Source organism: Alosa alosa, chromosome 3, assembly GCF_017589495.1.
Source record: "Alosa alosa isolate M-15738 ecotype Scorff River chromosome 3, AALO_Geno_1.1, whole genome shotgun sequence".
NCBI classification, from domain to species: Eukaryota; Metazoa; Chordata; class Actinopteri; order Clupeiformes; family Clupeidae; genus Alosa; species Alosa alosa.
In genome coordinates, this window is record NC_063191.1 from 19,049,536 (window position 1) to 19,076,351 (window position 26,816).

Sequence of the window (26,816 nt, forward strand, 5' to 3'; positions counted from 1 at the left end):
TACTATGATTTTCTACACCTGAGATTAGACAATATAAGAAACATGACCCAATAGTGCCCCCTCCTGTATACAAGAAAATACTGAAGAAAATACACTGTTCATTGTTTTCAAGAGAAGTAGTCTTATAAGCACAAATGTGTACTATACAATATACTACTATCATATTAAAACATAAATATACACATATGCACACACAAACACAGACTATTTATGTTAATCTATATATATTGTTTTATTATTGAAATATTGCATATTCACATGTGATTCTTCAAGTATTGCTTGATCCATGCAAAAGCATGATTACAGTTATGAGATGAACCAAGACAGTCTTGCATCATACACAACATTTTCCTGATAGGTGAGGAGATAAAAGAGGTAACTTGGGGTTTTACAGGTGTCTGCTCCCATAAAGGCATTTACTGCAGCAGTGACTTTTATAAAATCTATATTCAGTAGAGACCTTTCTTGTATTAGAGACCAAAGGTCAATAGGTCACAATTCTACAGCAATAGGTAGGACATGATATGCATTGGCCAGTCTGAGATTGCCATGGTTTGCATGCATCTATTTTAAAGGCACTCGCTAGAAACTGAAGAGTGTACCATTCTAAAACCCCCTAGTTTACAATACATGCAACAAGCACTTCAAAACATGCAATGTTTACCCGAGTGCAAATTAATAAAAAATCACTGAGATAAAATGTCATGCCAGTGTGCAGAATAAAGCTCCTGGCATGCAATCCTGGCAAAAGACTGAATAATAGTTATTATAAAAATACAAAAGCAAGGCTCAGAGAAGCTCGTCCTTATATAACATAGGCAAGATCAGTGTTTCCCAAACGCTCTTCTCATGGCACACTATTTACAATGAAAAAAATCCCACAAGTCACAAAATGAAAGGGTTTATTGCAACTGTATTAGTGGACAAGTATGTATTATCCTTTGATTGACCAATAAAAACTATGAGTGGTAAAAGTGGTATGAACAAACTAGAATAGTCAGTTCAGTTCAGAGCTAATGACATTTAATGAAATTAAAGGTAATTTTAAACTACAACTTTAGAACTAATATATAATGTAATGAAATTAAATTTCAACAATTTAAAGGTTATTTACGGCAAACAAACAAACAAAAAAACAAAACAGAAAATGATGTTCTCCTGCAAAACACCTGAGCAGCTCTTATGGCACACTAGCGTGTCGCAGAACAGTTTGGGAAACACTGGCTGGATCATGCCACGATTATAATATTATATATATATATAAATAATGGAAATTAAATCCAAGCCTCTAAAATGTGCAACACTACTTGAGCTCTCATGTGCACTAAAACATTGTGTGGTCAAATATTTATGGACAGATTATTTCACAGTATCTGGTGAACAGCATCTCAGAATAAATAAATGGTGGCCCTATGGCTCTTATTCTCTGCCCTGATTCTTCATCAGACAAGATTACAGTTTATAAATAAAGGCAAAATAATAATTAGGTGCATGAGTTTACAAAAGTTGGTATGAAAGTATGATAAACAAATGAAAAGGCTTCAGGTTAAAGGAAATACATCAAAACCAGAGTTTGAAAGGCAAGTGGAGGTATTCTGATGTTAAATAATGTTGTAATGTTTAATAATGTATTGATTTATAAATTAATAATTTAACAATTTGAGAAAAAATTCATACAGAGAACTCTAATGTCTATGGTCTTTTTAGTCAAAATGCTATTACTTTGCACAATGTTTCAGCTAATTGATATAAAACACTCGGATATTTGTAAAAGTGCAGATAATATTGATAATAGATAGATCATCTAAAAAACCTTTTGATTTGAATTCTGCAAATGCTGAAAACTTATTTGCAGTGTTGACCGGAAAAAAAGTATCAACCATGCTACAGGATTAGACTGCTCCTGGTCATGCTGAAAAAACAAACAAAATGCTGAATGCATAGACAACAGTTGCAAAAGAAGAGACTACTTTTCAACATTTCTTTGCCCTACTGGGCTAGACAGCAATGGTTACTTTGAATGTCCACTTAATCAGACAACTGGCAGTGAACATCAGAGGCAGACGGAAGGACAGCTCAGTCTTTGCTGTTGGTAGACCAATCATATGGCATGAAGCTCACTTTGATAGATCCAGATGAGAGCAGGTTTTGCAGGTTGACCTTTTTAGGCGAGTCACTCATGTGCTTTAAGATCCAGTTCAGCAGCTGCATGCAGTCACACCACAGAATACAAGAGTTTAACACAGCTGACCTATGTGTCCTCTATTTTCACCACAATTGGTTAAAATGTGTGTTAAATTGTAATTCCATTCTATGTTACTGTAAAGGTGCTATATTCGTAAAAGACTTCTAGTTTTGTTATTGTTGTTATAGGTAGATTAAGCAGTGGACAATCAAAGTATCTTCAGGTAAGCTTTCAAATACCTTTTCATCCGTTCCTCCAAAATCCACCTTGTACCACTTGAATATCTGGCTGAGCTTCACCTCTCCTTTAACGGGGTCCACAAGGCATCCATCATCATTCTCCAGGAAAGCTTCAGCTGCAGACCGTAGCTGACTATCTATTCCCTGTGAAGACAAACGCTTTATACATTGCTACTAGTGACACTAGTTTGACGTCCTGAAAGGTAATAGAATCATGGCCAGGGTTATTAGCAGCAAATCCACAATGAAATTCAGGAAGAGAAGTGTGTTTACCAATTCTAGTAAAAACATATACTCTATGTTAAATGGTTAATGCTTACCTGGGGTGTGTATGTTTTAATTGGGGGGCAGCCTTTTGCACCACAGTTGAGAGCAAAATGAATGAGAGGCTCAGGATCAGGAAGAGCCACCTAGTGGAGAATATGAAGTACAACAGGATGATCAGTGACAAGTTTACAACAAAGGAAATTATTATTTTAGAGAATATGATATATGCTGCTACCTTAATCATTAGTTTTACAACAACAACCATTGCTTTGGCCAGGGAGAAAAAAACTATTTCCTAAGAAAGTTATAGAGACAGGGAAGTGGTGAAGATAAATGAGCTGAAATGTTGTTTCAGTGATTCAATGATTCATAAAAAATACCTGAAGCCTGGGGTCGCTCTTTGAGAAGGGCTTCAGGATTTGTGCAACGCCCTTCCTGTTACCTCGCAATACTCCATTCTCAATATCCTGAAGGGTGAACACCTCACCTCCAATGAGGTAGCTCGCATAGTTAAAGAACTGGAAGAGAACTGTACATTAGTAATACAATTACAAGTAAAAACATTGTCAGACAGGGTAAGCCAGGATAGGTTGACAACTGACAGCTGTGTTGGGTTTTCCTCCAGCTGGGTCAGTGTCTGGCTTCTGTAGATAAGGAAGCAACATCTCACCCGATACCGCTGCCACATGTTCTTGGGGATGCCCATGCGTAGATTTCCGTGGATGACGAGTGCATTGTAAACATTGATGAAGAAGGCCAGCTTTTCCTCCCGGCTGAGGGAGCCAAGCTCCACACGCTGCAGCTGCACCGCCAGCTCACAGTATTGCTCAAAAAAAGGACTCTGAGACATCGCCTTGTAGTCCACAAACTGCATGAGAGAGAGAGCACAGTTTTCTATGAGGTTTAGTCGTGACAATCTGTGTGTGAACCCATGATGGTGGTTGTTTCAGACATTTATTTAAAAATACTGCAAGATGTTTAATGAGATTGTATATACTTTTTAAAGAACTGACTGGTTCAAAGCTGTTATATTATAAGATGGAAAGGTGAGTACTTATTGGGAACAGTCTCTACAGACAGTACCTGCACCCACCTTGCCATCAGAGGAGAGGTGGTCTGCATAAAGTTTCAAGATGAGGTTCCTCAGGATTTCAGAGAGCTCAGATGCTAAATGAGAGGGAAAGCATTTCAGATTTAAGATTCAGGCTGTTCCACTTTATATACAGCATTATGTGCGGTCATCCTGCCCTGAATCAAATCATTTAAAAGGACAAACAGAATATTTACTCAACTTGTGAACAAACACAAGGGTAGAGGTTTGTATTTGCATTCAACACAGAAAGTCCAGGAACATGCAGGTTACAAAAACATGCAGGAACATGGGAAGATTTAGTAAATTAGAGCTACAAAAGCAACTGCATGCCTGAACAGAAAAAGCCCCTTCTCGGACATCTACCTGCAATGCTGGAGCAACTATTTGTTAAGCATCACTGCACAAACACAGTGAAACAGGCAGAGCAAGAAAAACAGGGAGACTTAATTGTCGACAGGACATCTGCAGCTCTCTCCTACAGTACGTCAAAGCTGTCTGGCCTTGTTAAGTGAATAGGAGGACTACTTGGAGACTGCTTCATCATAAACGAGAACTACATCTGAATTGAAGAGTTGGGGTCTTTCTTGTCTCTACATACCCTTCAAGGGGCTGCATGCTGCCATTTCTCCTGTGTTGAGTGCAGCGTTGGGGTCATGTTCCAGCAACCTGAACAAGGTGCTACTCTCTTCAAAACCACCCTTTCCCGCCACAGCATTAAAGTACTTTCTCTCCATTATACCCTGTCCAAGTTCACGTGCCTTTGGCCTGTCTACAAATTGCAAGTGAAAGATGTTAGGCTCTGCTAACAAATTGGTTTCCAAACCGAAGTCACAAAATGAACTGGGATACTGACAATGTTTGTTTATTGTTGAAAATCTCTAATCATTTCAATTTAAGCACCATCAGCTATAATTTAATGGGTCCTGTAATCAAATTTTATAATACCTAGACAAACATAATTGTGACTGACTTTCTGTAGGGTCTATTTTGCAAGCATTTTAAAACAAAGATTAAGTTAACTTACCCATGCCCTTTTCTGTCTGCAGCCAGTCCACCAGCTCTGTCCCTGTGAAGCTGTTCTTGCACACTCTCAACCCCTTCCTGTGGCTGCCAATCACCCCGCTGGACTTGAACTCCTCTACCAAGTCCGCAAAAGCATCCCTCTCACACATAAACTCTGTTGAGGAGGCAGATCAGGCTGGCCTTTCACTGTATTTGGTAGCATTACAGCATTGCCACCCAATAATTCTGTTTTAGTTTAACCCTTGTAGTAGTCAGTGTAATCAATGACTTAAGTCTTTGCTATGCCCATAAAAATAAGAGGACAAGAACTTCAAAAATACTTTGGCATAGCAACAATTTTATTTGACAAGTTAACTTGTCAAGTAGCCCTCTATTGATTGCAGAGGTTTCAGTTCAGTTTATTGTCGTCATTGTTACAGAATAACAACGAAATTCTGTTAGAGCAAACACAGACCTCGTATATAGTTTCCCTAGTACCATTAAGCCCAGAAAAGTTTGGTCAGGAGACTATCTACTTATTGGTACTTTTACAGCAAACATGAAGTTGTTTTTTTTGTTTTGCTTTTTTGAAACATTTTTGCTAATTATATATACACATCTAGCTGAGATGTTACGTAACAGTATTAGATAGCAGATAATGTTGCTCCCGTCCCATACTGTATTGTGTTAACTGTGACAATAAATAAACACAAAAGACAATAAATCAAATAAGAAATGGCAGATGTTCTGAAGGCAGGAGTTCTTCAGTTAGGAAACAAGCAGAACACTGCTTGTGTTTCATTTTCATAGCATTAAATTTTCATAGCATTAAAGGTGCAGTCCTTGATTATGATTAATTTACACTTTGCATTGAATTCAACAAACTTTTTCTCACACCAGTGTGTGGATTAAAAAAAAAAAAAAAAAAAAAAACTCAGGTGTTCCTGCATAGACCTCTGAAGTTATCCTACAAAAAGGACCCAAAGCTGCCATCTTTGCCCATATAAGGAGATCCGGATGTCCTTATATGGGTAAAGATGGTACCCGGATCTCCTTATATGGGCAAAGATGGCAGCCTTTGGGTCCTTTTTGTAGGCAAACTTCAGAGGTCTGTAGTTGTGACCTCTGAGGACAGGGCTGTACTGTACTACAGGGCTGCCTGTTCCTCAGGATCAAGGACTGCATCTTTAAGAAGGGTACCACACATAATTACGAGGATAAACTGGTGAGGTAGAGACTAGGTCTCTCCTGAACATGCCACACACAGATGTCTTATCCAGATATTTTTTTATGGCACAGGCACTCAGTCCTGCTCCTGCCCTCCCTGTTGGGCTGGGCATATGGCCTAAAAAAGAGTTACGATATTAATTTACCCCCCTCCCCCCACGAACTACAAAATGACAAAATGTTCAAAACAAGTTATGACCTGGTTTTGTTTTAATTTTCCCTCTGGAATTTTAGCCTATCTAATTTGGTAGTAGGCCTAATAATCCGTTAGTAGTAACAGACAAGTTGGATAGGGGATATCAGGCCTACTCTTGCATTACCAGTATCATTAGTTAGTACAATGTGCAGTAGGCCTAAGTCTCTATGCTTATGGATGACCTCACTAATGAGCACCATTACATTTGACATCAGATCCTGCTTATGTTTGCTGCCCATAAGCAGTTGGACAAAACTGGATAAAGCCGTATAGAGACATTGGACATAGCCTATGCCAGATAATTTTTCAGTGATTTAAAGAGAAAATCGATCATAAAAACATATCGATTTTAATAATAATAAAAAAAAACTCAATCGATTTTTTGCCCAGCCCTACCTCCTTGCATGGAAATTCCTCTTTTCATTTCTGCTATAGGCACAACATTGGTGTGTTCTAGCAAATTAATGTTAAAACACAATGGCAGCATGATAATTTATGTTATGGAAAGGTGTTTTAAGTGAAAATTGGTCTGATAGTGAGAGCTGCCATTTGTTCAAATTGGAGCCAGTTTCTGTGCAGTAAATATGTCTGTGCAGTAAGCAAAGAGCATAATAGCAGGAGTATTGGTTAGGACCCCAGGGTTATATACTTTGACTAATATTGACTCCCCCGTTCTGTAGAACCTTCAGGTTGTTTCCCTTTTGGTTTCACAATATTTGCTGTGGTCAGAGAAAAGGGGAAAACATGCAGTAGCCTACTAAGGGGCTCCAGGAGCAGGATTGAGCACCCACACTCTATCCAATCCATAATGGTATCCATGCCAAAAGTACAAAGGTTTTTAGTCCTGATTAAACTGTAATGGTACTTGACATCTGCAAATTGACTTTAGCATGTATTTCCATCCCCTGTGTTCATGAGCATTACCAATAAAAGAACATGGAAAGATAAGTGTGATGTTTTTACAACAGGCAAACTGTGTGTTTTGTTTTGGGTAAGAGGACAAACCTCCACTCTCCTCTGTAGCATCTGAACTATTCCCCACAGGTAAAGGAGGTGCATCTGCAGGGATTGGCTGTTCCCTCACCATTTGCACCAACCGCTGAAGCTCCTCAGGAGCCTGGACATAAGAAAACAAAGTTTGGTTTCTTTAAGGACAAACCTATTTCTGAATTAGGAAATAGAACAGCAAAGCTATTTTCAGGTGTTCTCACCATCTTTTGCAGATCGTCATTGCCCCCTACATGAACGTTGTTGAAGAATATCTGAGGTACCGTACTGCGGCCTGTCAGCTTCTTCACCTCATCCCTTAGAGCTGCGTGTGGATTTATGTCCACATCACACACCGGCAATCCCAGTTCCTTTAATGTTGATTTGGCTTGGAGGCAGTGTGGGCAGCCAATCACCGAGTACACCGTCACACGGCCCTTTATAGAGCCCTCGGTCTGAGCCATTGAATTAAGAGCGTGTATATTTCGGCTGTAGAAAATAATGCAAAGGGTTATCGGTCGTGCTCTTGCGTGGACAATGTTGCACAGGACAGTGTTTGTGTCAAGTCGTCCTCAACCACGCCCCTTAGCTGTTCTAAGATCACTGGAGTGGAGACCTTTTGGGGAATGGGAATCATTGTTGCTACCCACCACCACCACCACTATCAGCAGCAGCAGCAGCAGTATCACAAGACTGATCTGTTGTTGAATTGAGTGGAGGAATAGCGTTAACTTACACCAACCAAATATGTCAAAGAATCTCCTGATACATTTGTGAAGTGTGTCAAGTTGTGTATACATTAACGTCACCTGCACTGCAAGTAGAGATCTTCTTCCGCATTGGAAAAACGAAAGTAGCAAGTCCGGTCCGATAACCGCTGTCACGTCCGATATGTCCTCACAATGACGCTAACTTTGAAACAGCAAACGTTATTAACGTTGCTTTATCCTAAAATGTTAATCGAAATAACAGTGATCAAAGTAAAGGATACACCTTGAGTTAAATAACTTAAGAACAACCTGTCATAACCTCAAAATGGTATTTTTTTCTGGGCACCCTGTTTCATTCAGTCTTGCTAAAAAAAGAAATTCGCTGCTAGCTAGCTAGCTAACAACAACGTAGTGACATCACGGATTTGTTGACACCGTGGGCTTCCAAAGCATTCTGTCAAAATAAAAGCCTACAAACCGGTTTTGTGACCACAACATTTGATCACTGTGCATAGACATGGTATGAACTCTTATTTTGATAATCGCTTCCAACCCGGAATTGAAAGTTAATAAGAAGAAGAAGGAATTGAAACTTATTCGAAAGAGACATTCGATATTGGTGCATATAGTTCTAGTTGGAGCTGTATGTTTCTTGCGTAAACATAACCAGCCTGCAATGTCTACTCTGTCAAAAATAGACGCCGTTGGCTGTAGAAAGTTGTTGAATTTACTCTCCGATGTTGATTTATTAGCACTTAATGACACGGTTACTAACAAGATGATTGCTGTGGGAAGCACGAAAGGTGAGGCTGAGTTAACGTTATGCACAGCATTTGGGTAACGTTAACGTTAGCTTCTAGCTATTTCCTTGTGCTGTCGTTTACCTGCTAGCGTTATGCTTTACGCTTTAGTGTATTTGCTGATGAAAATATATTTGCTTATGATGTATGTTTACAGAGGCAATCGAGGCCATTATCACATACTCACAGACTTCTGAAGAGCTCTTGAGGCGAAAAAAAGTTCACCGTGACATCATTTTCAAGTACCTAGCAAGCGAAGGTGTTGAAATGCCAACGAACAGTGAAAAACATCAACTGGTGAAGGCGACTCTTAAGTTGTGGTCTTCAGGCAAGGTAATTAATTCAATTCTAGGAATGCAATAACTGGTAATAGTAGAGATTGCAATTTTCTGGGCCGATTACGATTTCCGATTTTTCATAACGTTGTTGAGTTTGACCTGCCGATTACCCTGGAAATCCAGAGTTCTCGCGAGAGCACAATGGAATTGTCTCTGCGAGACACTCTGGCAAAGAGCAATGATGCACGTTACTTTTTCCCCTTGCATTCTGGGGAACTAGCTAAACCGATGAAGACAGCGCTGCAACATTGGAGGACAGTACACATTGGTCGTAGTGTTATCCGATTGCGTGCAGTGAGATTTTTAAATGCATGCTTGTTGCCACCCCTCGAGTTGGGCCATTACATCGCTCTTTGCCAGACCCTTAATCTTTCTAGATTATCAGGGTCTGGATTTTCCAGGCTACCTGCCGATACCGATTTTAGCCGATTCCGATGTAATTTTTTCTAACCACTTTACAGCAAACACATATCTATTTTCTGTCTTCTTTAATAACACATTTTAACATAGAAATGTAATCCACTTTTCAATAATGTAATGGCTGTTAAAAATGGAACAGGTGAACAGACAGGTTCTTCAAGTCTAGCTAGTCTTGAATTTCCCCTTGGGGATCAATAAAGTATCTATCTCAGGTGGCGTAGCCAGAAATGTTCAAAAGGGTGGGCACAGAAAAAAACAGGTGGGCAAAGCCAATTTGATTGAACGTATGATAGGCTTAGATTAGATGCATACAAACATTAATCATAGGCATATTATATTTATGACATAACATGGGAATTTATTGAACGCATTTGATCACAGCCGACAAATTACACAGAAACATTTTCAACCGGAGCAAAAAATGCATGAATGTAGCTTTGGCGCATCACATGAAACACAATTGAGACAACACAGATTGACCATATTGGACAGCTACAAAGCCTTATCATACTGTAGGCATGGTACATTCATGACATGAAAAGTGGAACTTATTGAACAAATTTTATCATAGCTGACAAATTACATATAGTTGGCTAAACATTTTAAACTTGCGCAAAACTGCCAGAACCCAGCATCGGTGTGTCACACGGAGGAAAGCCCGGACGGACGGGCAAAACTGACAAGTAGGCGGGCCTAGGCCCGTCCAGGCCTATCCGTGGCTACGCGAATGATCTATCTATCTATCTAGCTTCAGCTGCAGTAGCCTATCAAACTATAATGCTTCCCAGTGTGGGAAATTCACACACTACTAAATGCACTGTTATGGAACAACCATTTTTTCTTCTCACATCCAATATCTAACTAAAAATACAAAAACTATTTTCATGATACATTTGAACATGGTGCCATGGAACATAGATAGATAGATAGATAGATAGATACTTTATTGATCCCCAAGGGGAAATTCAAGGTCTCAGTAGCATACAGACATCACACACAACATTCACTTACAGCAGAAAAAGTAATACAAGTATATAATATAAAAAACACAACTAAGCAATAAGGACAGTATAAAGAATATACTAAAATACAAATTATACTAAATAACACTAAATCTAAGTCAAGTCTAAAACAGTATCCACATAGTGTGCTTAGGGGTGATTAAGCATGAGGCGCTTGCAATGACTGAGGCAGGGACTGAGCCTGTGATTCTCTGTGCATAGTAAGGTAAGGTGCTCTGTGAGAGTGAGTGTCATGGTGATGGTGCAAATGAGTAAGTCCAACAGTGCAAGAATAAAGTCTAGAGACCAGCATAAAATAAATATGGACATATAAGAGAGTAGGCAAGGTAATATAAAAAAAACTATAGAAAAATTATATCAGTGCAAGAATGGGTTGACGTAATAGGGTTACAGCCATTATACAAGTATTGATTATAAAGCATTAAGTATAAGTATAAGTGTGGCCACAATCTAGCTGTGGGATATGATTAACATATTTTCATATGCATTGATGCATAGCCTATGCTTTGTACATCCAACCCAGAGTGTTGGCCTTTGCTAGCTTCATTAAACTTTGCAAACTCAGCTGGGGGATGTTGTTTCAAGTGTGGCGCCTGAGTGCATATGACTGTCATAATTCCAGTCACCAGCCGATCAATCAGTGTATCCCTAGGTATTAGTGAACAACTGGTACCAGAACAGACATTTTCACCATAGTTTCATGACCCCCCTTCTTGTTTCAGGTTTCTCAGAAATCACTTTGTGAAAACGACCGTATATCCAGTGAGGTCGCAGGAGATGGTCTCTCTGATGTTGTTACATTGGGGAGGCAGTTTTCTCAGTGGTTCTTCCAGCTTCTGAACAGCCAAAATCCCACTTTTGGGCAACAACCACAGGAATGGGGTCCCCAGCACTTCTGGGGGGACGTTCGACTTAAACTCCGGGCTAGCACAGAAGAAGAAAGCAAGGAGGAGTTCCTAGGAGCTGAGCTTGTGAGCTCACGCCTCCAAGCATTATCCCAGCATGAGAATCTCCTCTTTAGCCCCAACCTGGAGCCTCATGGCCTAAGGACAATATCATCTCCACATGGTTTGGTGATAGTGGCAGTAGCAGGCACCATTCACAGGGACCAAGCCTGTCTTGGTATTTTTGAACAGGTCTTTGGCCTTATCCGCTCCCCACTGGACAAAAACAGTTGGAAGATTAAATTTACTGACTTGAAAATAAGGGCACAAAACACTATCAAAGGCACAGAGGAGCTGCTCTCACCTGCACTGACCTATAGTTCAAGTGAACTACAGCTGCTCTGTAGGTAAAGACGACAGAGCTTCATTTCATGTGGACGCAGCCTAAGCATTTGTTAAATGCTATTGAGGCTGTGCCTCTTCTTGGGTAGCATGCATATTGTGTAACATGCGTTATTGCACAACTCTTAGTCTAAATGATCATCCATATTTATTCATGGATTGTTTGGGAAAGTCTGCCCAAATGCTTGTATAGATCCTAATACTGAGGATCTACCAAATATTGGCAATTTGATTATGTGCCTTGTTTTGTCATTTTGCAGAATGGAGAGTATATTGTATTCTAGTTCTAATACATTGCAATGTATGTTAACAGATGTCTAAAAAAGCTGCTGGAGGACAACATCTCTATTACCCCTAGCACGGCTAGGAGTATGGGGAACATTGCAATGAGTCATTGAGCTGTTTGTACATAGTAGTTAATAACCAACATTTGTTTTGATGGGATTTCTTTGGAAGATGTACTCCCTAATTGAAAATTATATTTCAAGCATATTTGACCTGAAATTAAAATAATTTGTCCTTATTTGCGTAAGTTTAATTGTCTTCAGTTTGTAGTTGCAGTTAATGCAATTTGGTTGAAAGATTGCATCATACATTTTCAGAAAACCTTTATTATGGAGGACTTGGTTTCACTAATGTAAAAAGCAAACTTTCAGTCAGTTTTTCATTGTGTTATTTAGGTGTAGTGGTATTCTGATTTGTTTTACATGGATGCTCTTTTAGTCATCACATGATACATCTGAGCATTGTGATAGTCAAACGGAAGACATACAGCAGCTGAGTGGTCTCTGTTGTTGTTAATCATGTCATTTTTGATACAACGTGGCCCCAACAAGAGAAGCTGTGTTGATGTGATGGCCAGTGTGACTTCAAGGAATGATATAATTTCTAGCTCATAAATCCTCTGATTAACACAATTTTGTTCCCAAACGATAGTTTGAATTTACCATCCATAAATAGACTTTAGGTTTTGTTTACACCAAACCATTCCTTTAATTGGTACTTCAATGAACATGGGTAAAATAATAGTTTCTTCTTAGTTTCTTCTTACAGCTATGGATAGAAATAGACCTAGCTTATTTTATAAATTAGTTTAGGGTATTTCCAGAGGTTGTTGCATGAGCATTTCTGTTCATTTTAATTCTCTTAAAGTAGATGATAATAGCAAGGCTTCAAAGCATAACATCTGCCCACTAGTGACATTGATGTTTTATTCTACATCAAAATCGTGCAGAGGGAGATCAATGAATTGTTCAAATCAAATTCCTTGCAGATTTGAATAGTGGCCAGTTACAGGCTCAATAAATAGAGTATGGTTATCTGTGTGAATGTTTTCACGTGCTGTTTTCCTGTATACTGGTAACTGGCCAAGTATCCATTTCTTGTGGCTAACTACTCCAGCTGCAAGCAGAATTATGGCAGAAACTTAAACAAACTAGCTCCTAATAGTAAACTCCTACCTGGCAAAAAGGTATAGCCTACTGCAGATTTAAATTGTCTTTAAATTGGCAACCATGCAAGTGTCTCTTTTGCATTAAGATGCGTGATTTTTGTAAGGGTTTTTTACAGACTCTCAACGCTGCCCTCTTTTATCTAGGCAAAATGGCGTTGCTGGTGTGACAGCTTTTGGGTGGGGTGTTGAATGCAGCAGTAACCCTGAGGTTTTGGTGGGAAATGTTACATGTGGGAAATTATTCTTGGAATCAACTTCAAAGGCCAAAAAAATCTTAATATCTCCTCTGTCTCTGTTCACTCATGACCCACCATGCCATAGTTGTGGTGAATTAAAGCACCATAACCATTGATCTTTTTTCAGTTCACATCACCGAAAGAAAAATAACAAGCAGCTTGTCGTCTGTCTTTATGGCTCTTGGCTTCCCACTTTCTAATAAGTGGTTTGGCTGTGCTTAAAGCTATGACGTGTAGATTCAGAAATACTGTTCATTGGCATCTGTGGGTCATTGTGACACAGGAGGTCTTCTAATAGAAAAGTGTGTTTCTCATAAAGTTCCTGTGAACCCCTGGATAGTAAGATGTTTAAGATTTTTGTGGGTGGAGAGCTACCACAAAAACTTAATTGCTAAGCTGATTTATTTTTGTGAGCTTTGCAAGTTATTTTTTTCACAGCCCCCCTTATTTCATTTTGTTTTCTTTCCTTTCAAAAATGTTGACCAAACAACCAAACATATTTGAATACTGTTCAGTCTCCAACCAATATGGATGTCCTTTTTGGAAAATTAATGTAGTGATGGTTCTGTAGGCCGTGTAATAGGAACAGACCTTACATTGTTGTAGGAGGAAAATGCATCATAGTTTTCTTAGATAGATAGATAGATAGATACTTTATTGATCCCCAGGGGAAATTCTTAGCAAAAATGTGATCTCTCAGCAAAATGAGACAAGGTTTAAAGTAAATTCTCTTATGACCGCAGCATCTCTGGATGGACAACTGCTACTTGTCCACATGGGGGAGCAGTGGCTTCATATTACGTTGTTAAACGTTGAAGCTCTGCCAAATTGAAACCTTTTAAACCGATTATTTGAGGAAAGTCATCAGTGTCTGAGTAGGCTCAGCTTTGGTTTATGTAACCAAACCCTGTCGCCCCGGTTGTGAAGGAAAGCATATAATTCAAGACTTTATAATGAAAAGCATGCTATTAAATTAATGATGTTCTAAAGAAAAGGCTTGTTAAACTACTCCTTCTAAAGGATATGAAAACATATTTTAGAATTTATTGATGGTGCTTCTAATTTATTGCCGCAATCAGGAGAAAGTTGCTCACGGAGCACAGCAGAACACAAACAATATGAAACTATGGATTTATGACCAGGGGTTCAGATAGTATGCTCAAAATAATATATTTCTTCAACCTTGATGGGAAAAAACAGATTTATTGAATCCTAGAAATGAGATTGGGTACACAGTTGGATATTTCTTAAGGTGAAAAGACCTAGCTGCTTGTGAAATGAGTTCTGACCTTTAATCAGACAATACAGGACAATACAGGGGAAACTTGTTGAAACTATTTTTTGTCCTTTTCAAACTAGCTCACAGTGTGCACATGTGAAATGGAGATCAACTGACTTATTTCCAGCAGGCACTGCTTCATAGTCCTCATGACAGTTTGTTTTTGTTTTTAAGCATGAAGTCTAATAAAACTCTGAGTAAAGTCCTTGTTGACATTGATTTGATTACATGAGATGTGCAATGCCACCTTCCAAACAGTTATGGAGGAATGCAAGAACTGTTCATTTTAGACCAGATTGTTGTGATAAAACAGGAGAGCATTTCATTCAAAATCAGTGTGCAACCCAAAGCACTCCACACACAAGACATTGACACATAAGACAAAAGGTGCTGGGCGGAGCGGTGTAGTCGCCAGCGTACCCGTGACACCAAGACATAAACAAACACATTTAGAAAATAACAAATGTGTTTTCATTAGACACAAGAATGTTGATTTTAAGCTGTGCATTACAGTTGCATATTCTTCAACTTGAAGATAAAGAGAGTGAATGTAAGAAAATATAATGCACATGTTAGATCTGTGTAGTTACTGTGCTAGTTCATACTGCAATATGCATACTAAAAAAACACAATTAGACCATTATTAGCCAAGCTATACCATCCAAACTTTAATTTCACATGAGTCCTTATAAAAGTAAAAGTTCATGCTTTGAAGTTTCAGGAACAGTGCTAAATTTAGGATTAGTTATCTTATGTATTGTAATTTACAGTGTGCATGACTGTCAGCAATCGATGCAGACGAGGCTGGTTTCCTGGATGGGTGGGGGGCGATGATCACTTTATCAGAGTTCGCCAGCAGCCTGGAGAGGCGGGCTTTGCCGGCTGTCTGTGCTGCTGCCCTCTAGATTCTCCAGGACATCTGCTGTTGACTGTGGCAGCAGAGCTGCATCTTAATACAGATCTGTAGCCCACTGGTAGCCTGTTTATATTAATTGCCCTTGCCTCATTCACTGCTGGCCACTGATTACACTCATTAATTTCAATTCCCCTTGAACTCCCTTTCCCCCCCTCTCCCCCGTGTTCTCCATGACATCAGTGTGTGGACATTTGGAGACTATTAGAGAGCAGTTTTCTAGTGATGCTGTCCACTCCACTGTATGGCTATGTCTCTCTGAGCAAAGTTTTAGTGTCTGTGAGTTTCTCCAGTACCTCATCATTTCACAAGTCTTGTCTATTGATTTTCAGTGTATTGCTGAGAGCCTTTACTGAGAGCCAGGTCACTCCTCAAAGGTATAACTTTCTATCAAGGCATGGCCCAGACAAATCTCCTCTGGACCGTGTGGTTCTTTCCACTAAGTTTTATGGAACTGTATATTCATGTACTGATTACTTGTGCTCTCAGTGAGAACAATATCATTGTTTTTGTACAAAAACAGGTACCCTTTGGGAAATGGCAGGCCTTTGGGGGAATTGGGGGCATACTCTTGTATGTGTGTGTACACTCTACACCAGGATAAGGTGTCATTGATTGATCAATGTTCCCTCAGCACTGCAGAGTTGTCTCCATATAGACTCCCTGTTGTTTGTTTGTGTGTTGGTAAGAGCCAGCTTGCTGCCCACAGCCCTTGATAATTCAGCTGGGCAAAGAGGAAATCAATGGCTATTTGACGTAGACACTGCACCACAAGCTGTTAGCTGTGAGCTTCTCTCGGCAAGATATCCTCTCTGCTGACACCCAGGAATGTCTTCATTCATCCTAATGTTGCAGGGCCCCTGGGCATCTCACCTTTTTTTATTTCCCAAGACATTACTGATAAACAAATTCTCAGCATGAGAAGCGATGGACTGGACTGTATTTGTCAGTGCATTACTAGAGTGGCCAAGTGGCACCAATGCACCCCACTGAGTCAGCATATTTATGACTGCCAATCAAAAAAGAAGCCCTCTTGGAATTGATTTAAAACAGAATACAATGGGAGGGAAACTATAATACACACACAGTATACTAACTAAGGACTTGTGACCAATCATGTAGCAGGGAGTTGATTTTGTGCAATCATTTCTTGTTGTTGCAAATGTTTTCATTGTTGTTTGTCAGTAGGATTATGCAAAAACTACCTGATCAATACTCATGAAACTTAATGGAAGGGTGCAGCAAGGGTAAAACCAAAGATCCTAAAACTCTTGGGGTGGATCCAAATAATGGGCCAGGTGATTATTTTTCACTTTCATTAACACAGCGAGATTTGGCCTTGTGCACTGTCTGAGTGCTCTTCTAGTTTTATTTATGTAAAGAAAGGTAACTATGTCTTACAGATTTCAACAATATTATTTTTGTAGGTTACTCTGTAGGCTTAAATAAGTTTTTCTAAGTAGACAATCGGTAATAATGCTTTTGCTTGTTAAAACATATTAAAGGGTATAAATCAGATTGTGGGTTGGACTCTCAGTGCAATGGCCTTCAGTGACCAATGACCTTCAATGAAATTCAGCTAACTTAAAAAGAAAAATACATGTGAATTTTTGGTCAAAATGTCTGTAAGAGACATGAACGCTTACATTTTGACCAAAAAACATCCCACATTTTAGTTGAGATTTTGTTATGCTGTTTACTGAGACTTCAGAAAAAGGAAGCATTCAGTGTAGCTTGCCACAGTTCACCCAAGAGCAAAGAGTTTTTCTTTAAATACAGGAAATGACAACTTTGCAGCCATTCCTCGATCCAGTAGATCCAGATGAGCAAACACATGCCAGCTGTGGTACGGCTGTGTACTTCGTTGAGATGTCTGAAAATAATTACAGAAAGAAACACTAAAGGAAATAAGATAGCACATAATTGACATCATTAAGATAGCAGTCTCAAACTCAAATTGAGTCTAACAGTAGCGTTGATTCTTTAATTGCAAACAGACCATACATTAATCCATAATATATTGTTTGCCATATCTTTCTTCATCAATTACACATAGGCAGATACTGTACAAACTAAAAATATTCACCTTTTGTGGTCAAACAATCTGATTTTACACCAGTATTTTTCCCTAAATACCTAATAATTGAAAGGCGAGCATACATTTCAACAGAACCCAAAATGAGCTCTATGGTTGCTTGGCTTCTTCAAGAGTGTCATTCATCTTCATTTTGCACCAGCCCCAGATTTACTATAACACCCAGTCAAGTAGCTGGGAGTGTTTAGTTGACTCCTAAATGTGTGTAATTACACCAGACTGCCTCAAATGATGTCTATCAATCAAATACCAGGGTGCCATGTTTCTCAGAGATCTACTGGTTACTTTAATTCAGATATTTTTGTTGATTTGATTGTCATGACTTTTTTTTGTTAACTGAACGGCATACACAGGGGAATGAGATTAAACAGATTAAATATTAAGTTTGTCCAAGACAATGGGAGTTTTTTGAGAACTCTCAGAGAGGGTGTAGTATATTACAGCACTTCATTTAAAGGGATGTTTAACAGGAGACTTTATAAAAATGTTTCCATGCTGGCACATGGACACAATATTGGTGGGTGTCTTAAATCAGTCTGATATAATGTCAGCAGCCCAGAGAAAGGCTGTAAATCTGAGGACATTAAGTAAGTGAGGCTAATCAAACTATCAGCCCCTCACTTGATGCTGAATCAAGCCTTCAAGGGCTTTGATTGACAACACTGTCCTGGTAATTTAGAGTCATTGATTCCATATGATTTGCTACAGATTTGATTAAATGAAGGTGCTGTCACACGATGCTCCCTTTAATGCTGTTAAAAGAAGAGGACGTGCACTGAAGAAAAAGGAGCCCCTCCTCTCCCCTTCAGTAAAAACATCATCCACATGATGAACAAGTAGCTGTTTTCATACAACTTTGCAGGACCCACAGCTTTCCCCCTCTCTAACTCCCCATTCAGCATTTGGACACAGATAGAGCGCAGGTGCCTCCTTCTGCAAACAGTCTGCTGTTGCATGAAATGAAATGTTATCAAATCAGTTGGATGATACTATTGCCTTAACTTGTATTAGGGAGAGTCCCAGTAAACTGATGAAACTAGAACTGCCGTGATAATGGTACCAGAGTGAAATCCATTGCAAAGCCATCATTTATTCATCTGTCCCCTGCTGCTCCCCCAAAACTAGGCCAGTTACATATTGGTGCTTTGTGTGCCTGTAAATTGTATTCTTTTTTTCTCCTTTGTGCTCATCAGAAAGTGACCAAATTGGGTTTTAATGGGCATATGATAGAGGGTTGGGGATTACTATTTCCCTTTTTGCCTTTGGGAGATGTAAAAAACTGGAGACATGTTCCCATTTTCTGATTCTCAATGATATGTGAATTTCAACAGTATCAGGCTACAGTGTGTTATGCTATTTTAAATTATGCCATTCCAATCAGATTAGCAGCCACATCTGAAGCTACAATAAGCAATAGATCAATTTCCTTTATTTCCTCTCTCACTACTGCTTTGCAAAGAGCTCTTTTCTTCAGCATGTTTGTTTTTAAACACAGCTGTCAAAAGTTAACTACAATGCCTCTAAGAATTACAGTATACCACAGTATTGAGAGCTGACCATTTATGAAAGAAGGATCGAGTTTGACCTCATGATGCAGGGAGGTAGAATGTACAACACAACACTCATTTGTATTTTGTATTTCAGGATCTTACTACAATGTCCAGGTGGATAACAACACATGAGCTATAATTTGGCAAGTCCCATGACTTGCCAAATTATACTACACAGAGTACTGCTACCAGATTAATTGAAGTGATAGATACTTTTGTCATCTAATCTCCCAAGAAGATTAAGTCATAATTTTGCACTCATGCCTACATTTTAGAGAAGGCCACCTTCCTTCAATAGGCCCGTGGAACCAATTCTGCTTGAGGTCTTTCCAAGCTCAATGACAGAAACCCAATTTCCTACCCTCTTTGCGCTGTTTTTAAGTGTATCTCCCTGAGGTGATCCCTTTCAGTTCATTCGTTTTCTTTCACCCTTCATCCTCTTTCTTTCTCAGTCCACTGATAATGAATGCTTGCTGACACATAATAGGTGGAGTTATTGGATATCAAAACCCTTTCGCCTCTGTGGATATTAACTCACACTCACCAGGTATGTCACTGTAAATTCTGACGACATCACCAATGGCTCATCACATGGCTAAGAATCTCTCCCACACAGACACTGTAACCGTCCTTTCATCTGGAGTGAGCTTCAGTGTAAGCATCAGCATGGTCATGTCTCAGGCCCACTGGAAGGAGAGACACTTCTGTTAGTGTGCCAAAGCCCCTGCAAGCTGGTGTCCCTGCAGATGCCTGTCTGCTCTGGGGCTTGCTGGTTCCGCCACCCACTTGTCAAGTCCCCATGACAAACTGTTGCCATGGTTGGTTTACACAAAACTAAGATCTATCAGCTTGTTCCGGACTGGAAAATCTCTTTTGTTCTGTTGAAATTATATCATTAGTGGCTACATTTGAAGATTGTAGGATTAGATAGGCAGTTAATGCTACTGCTTTTGGTTGGGCTTGGTAAAATTTATGTCGTAGAGTGGCAGAACTGCACATTTATCAGGGAAAGGCATCAGAGGAAGCGATAATTCAGTTATCTGATTTCCTCTGATGAGGGACTGCTTCTTGGTTCATGATACACATCAAAGCTGTGCTGTGATCTTGTTTGGGTGAGGGCATGAAGGTGCACTGCAGTAAACAGACATGTCTTTGAAGGGGATGATGTCTGGTCACATCTTAACACACTGCAAAGGACCATATGCTCAGTCTACCTTGCAGAGATTCATGAATTGACTTGATGAAAAGACCTTCCCAGACTTTTCCATAATCTAAAGGTATCCAATACCCTTTTTTCTTTTTGTTACTGGACTCCCCCTATAATTGCAGAGTATTTGTGTTTTTCACAACTGTCATAGTTATTGTAGTAAAGCCAAGTGAAATACGTTGTTAAGTTGTAACAGTTTGCAACAGTTTGCATGTTAAGCATTACAATGAAGACAGCTTGAAATGGAACTCTAGACAAATCTTTGCTTCATCAACATAAAGACTTTTGTCTACTGCTGTTCTGCCTCTTAAGTGTATGCTTACTTGAAATGATCTAAAAATGTTTTTGGTGACAGTGTAATTATCTGTCAGTTGCCTGTGCTCTTGTGATGAGGAGATTGTTCTTCTGTGATCATTTACCCATCAAGCCTTGCAGCCACATCATCTGCTATTGTCTTTGTCACCTGAGGGATGATTTATGGAGCACACCAAAATCCCATATTATTGTAATTAACAGGTATTTCTCTCTCTCTCTTTCCACTCTGAGAAAAAAAATGAAGGCATTTCCAGCCAAACCTCTCTGCCACTCATGCATGTCAAGTCATTAATTAAGCTGTCAAGCTGAGCAATCAAGCTTTTTCAATCCTCATGAAATTACAGACCTAGAATGCGTTCTGTTCTGGGGGTGATCCTAGATGTTTGGAGAGGTGACAAGGATGCAAGCTAAAGCTCATTAGCATGTACGTTTGAAATAATTGAGCATGTGAGAGAGGCCCTCATCAGCACTGCCACTGTGTGGAATCACATGGAGGAGTAGGCTCCCGCTGCAGCCCGGGCTGCAAACTCATGGAACCTGATTTCCTCTATTACTTGTGTGTCCCAAATCCACTGCACTCAGGCCATGTGCTGTCTGAGTTTACAGATATATTCTCAGTTTTTAGTTTCTGCCATTCTTAATTGCAAGTGCAAGTATTCTATGACACTACATGGCATTTTCATGAGTTTATATATGCTTATGAAATGACACTTCTAACACTTCATACACATCATGCAAGATATATTCAAAACATTGCATATGGTGTCAAGGTCTGGATCAGTCCCTGACTCTTTGCTGTCAAATCATTGCTGAGTGTACTGACGTGCTTACCTCAAGACTGAGCAAGTGTTGGAGAATGAGAGGGGAGCATGCATAGACAGCTGAGAGGTGGGGGTGGGGGTGCAGCTAAAACGTATCTTTATCCAAAGTGATGCTACTTGAGGCCTTACATGCTGAGTGGTGGAGGGAACGTACTGTTGTATGATTGTTGGAGAGTGTATGTGTGTGTGTGTGTGTGTGTGTGTGTGTGTGGGGGGGGGGGAGACACCCGTTTCCTCCTTTCCTGCCGTTGTCTCTCTTCCTGCCTTTCCATCAGGCTCTCAGGACACCATGCACTTAGCTCAGGGATCCCAGCAGTCTGCCAGGCCTTCAGACGCACTCCCGTCTGTTTTGATGTTGTGGTGGTTTCGTGATCGGTACCAGTTTCCTGCAGCCAAAACATAAATTTGTCATAACACTCACTCCTGTGAAAACTAATCAAAAGAAATCATCCGTGACCACTTAAGGCCAATTGTGACAGTTGGAGAGGGGAAATGGAACGTCATAATTAGTTGTTGAGCCTCGGCACACCTGCAGATTTTTCAACAGATTTAGGTCCACTGGCTCACTAAGTAAGTATTTGCACGCAAACTAGTGATATTTGATCCACCCCAGTGTCAAGTGCTTCCATAACTTTAAAAATTAAACAGGAGGAAACTCTCTGGTGGCTTTCAGCTGGCAGTTTGATTCAGATTTTATTATCCGCAATGGTTCTATAATAAGCAGGAACTGTCCTTTCAGATTAGCCATGCTTGGCGACGCTGCATGCCTACCCACTCCCACCCCCCATGTCTACTCCCCCACTTAGCTGGAGGAAATGGAAGCTCCCGCCGCCAGACTCTCTCCTGGTGTGTGTGTGTGTGTGTGTGTGTGTGTGTGTGTGTGCGTGCGTGCGTGCGTGCGTGCATGTGTGTGTGTGCGTTTGTGTGTGTGTGTGCGTCAGAGGCTGGGGTAAAGGGTGGGAGCCAGACAGCCTTAACCCCTTTGTGCCTGTGCTTCTGTTCTCCTCGTCACAGAGCTGAGCTCCTCTGCAGGGACAGGGATGCAGAGACATGTGCTGCAAGGTTACCTGACCTTTATCTGCAGCGGCTGTCGGCTGCACCACTCTGCCTTGTAACTACATCGTCTAAAGAGGGAGCCACAAGACCTTCCGCACTGAAACCAGGACATGCAATGTGCAAAAACACACTGCTTGAGTTACACTTTCAAACATTATTTTAAGTTGACCTGGTGAAGACAGGGGTGAGATTTCTTTTCCTTCTTCATGGCAAAGCTGAAATAAGAGGCAGCGTAACAAAAATAACTAGACAGTGTTATTAATAACAAATCTCATCACAGTTTCAATTTCTGTTTATCTCTCTGTGAAAATGAGAAAACATATTTGCAACAAATTGGTTAACAGTACATAATTGTCAGGGATCTGGAAATATGCCCATGTTTTGTTTGGATTCTTCAGCCCCATAAGGAAAGATTTCATGCTGATGTTAGGATACCATCTTGTGTGGTATGTGCACCACTGGTAAATCTATGATCGATCTCCAGGGAGGAGGCATGTCTGAGACCAAGTGGTGGGGATGTTATATTTATATAGAGTGTTGCCTGGGCATATTACACAACACCTTACCCTCTTTATTCTGAACATGTACATCTGTTCTCTATCACACGCAGCAAAATGACAGCTGATTTTCCATTGTCATCCTTACAGCTGTGTTTGTCACTTTTTCTATCTGTTAAAAGAGCAAAAGCATTTGCTAAACTTGATAAACACTGATTCATGAATTTTAATAATTAATAGTACTATGATACCAAAAACTGGTGTGATTCAGTGTCTCTAGCCTATATAGTTTGTATTCTATGTACAATTTTGCTGCGTTATATATGTACATTCAAATCAGAATAGCCCAAAGTAATCTTTTGTGTTGTAAGATAAAATATTCGCAAGGAACTTTAAACGGAAAAATAAGGTCAATACTCAAGGTTTCGAAAACCAACCTGAACATTTGCTGTAAACCCGAATGGGCTTTTCGGTTTAGTAAGATTTCAGGAGGAGCAAGTATGGTCTTTTTAAAATGCTAATACACTAAGTTGCATGCTAACTCCAGTTTTTGAAGAATGTAGTTCATGGCACTTTGTTTGACCCTCTGCTATCCTCCGTGACAAATGTGATTTCTTTTTTTAATCATTCCAGCACAGTGATTTATGGTCCTCAACTGAGTCTCATAGCATTAAAGCCTCTCTCTTTGAACTGGGTGCCAGATCCACCTACTACTGCTTTAGGAGAACATGAGTCACCTAAACAGATAAACTCTTGAGGCTGCGTTATATCACTAACTGAGCTTTAAGGAGCGTTTTCACAGCTTTTCCTTCATGACACAATCCAAGCTGATTTGCTATGGTACTGCTGGCACCTCAGGAGCAGGATGTTGGTCTTAATAAGGATATTTTCCGTCTCTCTTATATACTGGATTTAATGTTTTACCACACATTCTTGGGCAATGAATGGAATGCTGATTATGGCTAAGCATCTTTTCGTGTTGCCCCTTGGTGTTTCCTTTTAAGGAAATAAATGCATCTGTCAAAACACTCAAACAATATGTATATCAATTATAATGGATCCCTTTCATGAGCGTGAACATTTATTGGAGTCTTCTGAAGCCTTTTTTCTTTTTACTCGATGGAAAAGAAAATTCTTTAGGCATAGGGACAGAGGCAAAGCTTGTTAGAAGTCCAAGCACATGGTTTTTGAACTGTGTGCTTTTGAGTCCAAAACCCCTCAACTTTCCTGCATTATTAAATAATCTATGCATAATTCAGTACCTTTCATATCAACAAATATTTTGCAACTTGCACCTACAAACAGTGGGGTGGGGGTGGGACCTATAGGAAAAGTAGAGGAACATCTAAAGCAGTTAAACTATTGCAACACCTGCTTCGAATTATGTAGCCTACACATTATCCGTTTCTGGCATGATTATAGCTGTATGTTTGAGAGGTTTTTCAGCATGCTGTTTAGACACAATAGTGCACTGTGTTTTATAACCAATCATTCCTACTGTTACATAGCCGTACAAACAAACTAATAGGCTTGATTGTTCCTTGCTGATCTACCAGGCTCAGAGTTCATCTCTCTCCTTCTTTCTCTGTTAGCCATCATGCGTAGCCATAACTAGCAAGGCCGTGTTAGCTATGCATAACTGCACAGATCAAGGAGGGATCCAGGAAGATACTGCAAAAAAAAAGACCTTTGAAGAGATACTACTACAATGAGGTTTGTGTTGAAAGAGGAAAGGCTTTCTTTAACGTAAAGCCTCGTTATTCTGATGTGCTGAATAATGATGAATATATATATGTTATATATATATAACATTACTCTTCTTTCTTATATTGAATCCAAAATCCTTGGGTAAAATCATTGAGTTGGTGCTTTGTAATTAGTTAGATGGTTGGTGCTTGCAATTAGAGTTATAACTATTCAGATTCGCACTACACTCTCGTGCAGTAAAGTTAGCTGCCTCTTGTGGGTGGTGTCTCCTACCATTTGAGTGCAGACTCTCTTTTTTGGTCCATAATTTATACACCTAACTTGCTGCTGCGTGCGTCGGGCTTCTGCATTTTTAAAGACTGGGTATTGAGGGATTTTCTGTCATGCTCTCTTGCTTTGTTCTGATCACGCAAGGTACTGCCATCCCACATACGGGAACGCTGGAGAGGCGTCTGCTGCCCTGCCTCACTGCCCCGTTCAGCCGCCATCAGCTCACACTCTGCCAGGGGGGCTAAAAACCCTTGTGCCCGGGCGGACACACTCTTCTCTCTCTCCTCTCTCTCTCTCTCTCTCTCTCTCGCTCTGTCTCATACACACACAGACTTACACATATAAAACAGAGATGCATTTTGTTCTTTCCTGTTGTTTCAGGCCAAGTCGTTCGATATGACAATATGATACAATATTAGTAGTACAATGATAGTAATATTCAAGCACTAGTGGACTAATGCACAGTGATACTTTCAGACAAAATAAAAGCTAAATGACTGACAAGGATTTTACAATTCTCAAAAATCTTCCGATGTGTTTCTTTAAAAAGAAAAGAATAATATTTGAAATGTATTACAGCTCCCAAACCTAGCAAATCATAATTACAAAATGAATGCATTAGGCATATTAAATCCATATTCCATACCGGAAGCCCTAGATGCCATCAAATTACTTATATTTTAGACCCACATTTAGATCTCAATTTATTTATGTATGAACTTTATTTTCCCGAGATAAGGACATCATTGATTCTGTGTTTCAGGAACACAATACTTAATGAAAAAAACAGCTACCAAGCTCTATCATCCGGGCAGTCAATGTAAACTTCATGTTTTGATGTGTTTTGGTTATTTTGGCAAGGAAACCATGGGAGACTGTTAAATCTATTATTGTTTTCATTATGAAAGTCAAAGCGTGCTGTGTGGCTGATGTTTGACTGGATCAATTTGAAGTCTATATAGGCTAATATTTAAAACAGGGAGTGATACCCCAAGATGTCTAATGTGGATATTCCTAAACAGCCACTGAACTTTCAGAAATGTGATGCACTAAATTTATGTTATGCACTAATGAGAAATATATTGTCATATTCTCATTCTACATGTTTTAAAATTCAACACACTATCAGTCCACGTGTTTGTTATAAAATATTTTAAGACTACATTTAAAAAAAACACATGCTAGAGGGTGTACCTGTTTATGTACACTTTACTTTTCTTTGGAATAATTGCCATATTATTTAATGAAATATAGGAATGCATGTCTACAGGTTTTTACATTTATTACACCTGATCCTGCATTTCCTTTTTTTTACAGTACAAAGGGGGAACTTTGTACTGTAAAAAAGGGGAAGTTTGTAATGTATGTATTCCAAAGTAGTTTTTGGGGGGAGTTTGACATGACCTGACCATAGATCCAATTTAAAATATGAAATATCTAAACACACCATGCGTGGAAATAGCTAATAATATTCAAAATGGTTTTTTCTTGTTGTTTGGAACATACCTTTAAAACTCCTGTAAAACTCCTTACCATTGTTCTTTTAAAGATGTCTGAGCCAGAGTCTTGGCTTTATGTGCTGTCATTTAAATTCCCTCACTGTATATGAATTTAGGTCAAGCCACTGTTTTCCTCCCAAACACAC

The 26,816-nt window shown here is 39.6% G+C and overlaps 2 protein-coding genes across 5 annotated transcripts; one reads left to right on the top strand and one right to left on the bottom strand.

The window, feature by feature from the left end:
* Window positions 1-211: 211 nt before the first annotated feature.
* On the bottom strand, window positions 212-8,982 carry zgc:152951 (uncharacterized protein LOC569013 homolog). 4 transcript variants are annotated; one of them, XM_048239111.1, is made up of 12 exons: window positions 8,894-8,979; window positions 8,006-8,144; window positions 7,421-7,685; window positions 7,215-7,326; window positions 4,809-4,961; window positions 4,383-4,553; window positions 3,785-3,858; window positions 3,362-3,559; window positions 3,072-3,209; window positions 2,745-2,834; window positions 2,425-2,568; window positions 212-2,205 (listed from the first exon to the last, which is right to left on the bottom strand). In XM_048239111.1, the coding sequence occupies exons 3-12, from the start codon at window positions 7,658-7,660 to the stop codon at window positions 2,077-2,079; spliced, it is 1,449 nt and encodes a 482-aa protein (XP_048095068.1). In that variant the 5' UTR covers window positions 7,661-7,685; window positions 8,006-8,144; window positions 8,894-8,979; the 3' UTR covers window positions 212-2,076. The 4 variants fall into 4 exon arrangements, with proteins under 4 accessions (XP_048095068.1, XP_048095069.1, XP_048095070.1 ...); XM_048239112.1 differs by lacking the exon at window positions 8,006-8,144 and having other exon boundaries at window positions 8,894-8,982; XM_048239113.1 differs by lacking the exons at window positions 4,383-4,553; window positions 8,894-8,979 and having other exon boundaries at window positions 8,006-8,321.
* On the top strand, window positions 8,485-12,295 carry c3h3orf38 (chromosome 3 C3orf38 homolog). The gene is made up of 3 exons (XM_048239115.1): window positions 8,485-8,709; window positions 8,864-9,039; window positions 11,209-12,295. Exons 1-3 carry the CDS (start codon window positions 8,583-8,585, stop codon window positions 11,779-11,781), a joined length of 876 nt encoding a protein of 291 aa, XP_048095072.1. The 5' UTR covers window positions 8,485-8,582; the 3' UTR covers window positions 11,782-12,295.
* Window positions 12,296-26,816: the final 14,521 nt, after the last annotated feature.

Excerpts from the sequence above, each read along its gene's own strand:
- zgc:152951 (XM_048239112.1), bottom strand. The coding sequence starts at position 7,660 with ATGGCTCAGACCGAGGGCTCTATAAAGGGCCGTGTGACGGTGTACTCG. Across the intron at positions 7,327-7,420 it reads ATGACGATCTGCAAAAGATG|GCTCCTGAGGAGCTTCAGCG; the intron begins GTGAGAACACCT and ends TCTTATGTCCAG. Across the intron at positions 3,560-3,784 it reads ACCTCTCCTCTGATGGCAAG|TTTGTGGACTACAAGGCGAT; the intron begins GTGGGTGCAGGT and ends TCTCTCATGCAG.
- c3h3orf38 (XM_048239115.1), top strand. The coding sequence starts at position 8,583 with ATGTCTACTCTGTCAAAAATAGACGCCGTTGGCTGTAGAAAGTTGTTG. Across the intron at positions 8,710-8,863 it reads TGCTGTGGGAAGCACGAAAG|AGGCAATCGAGGCCATTATC; the intron begins GTGAGGCTGAGT and ends GTATGTTTACAG. Across the intron at positions 9,040-11,208 it reads AGTTGTGGTCTTCAGGCAAG|GTTTCTCAGAAATCACTTTG; the intron begins GTAATTAATTCA and ends TTCTTGTTTCAG.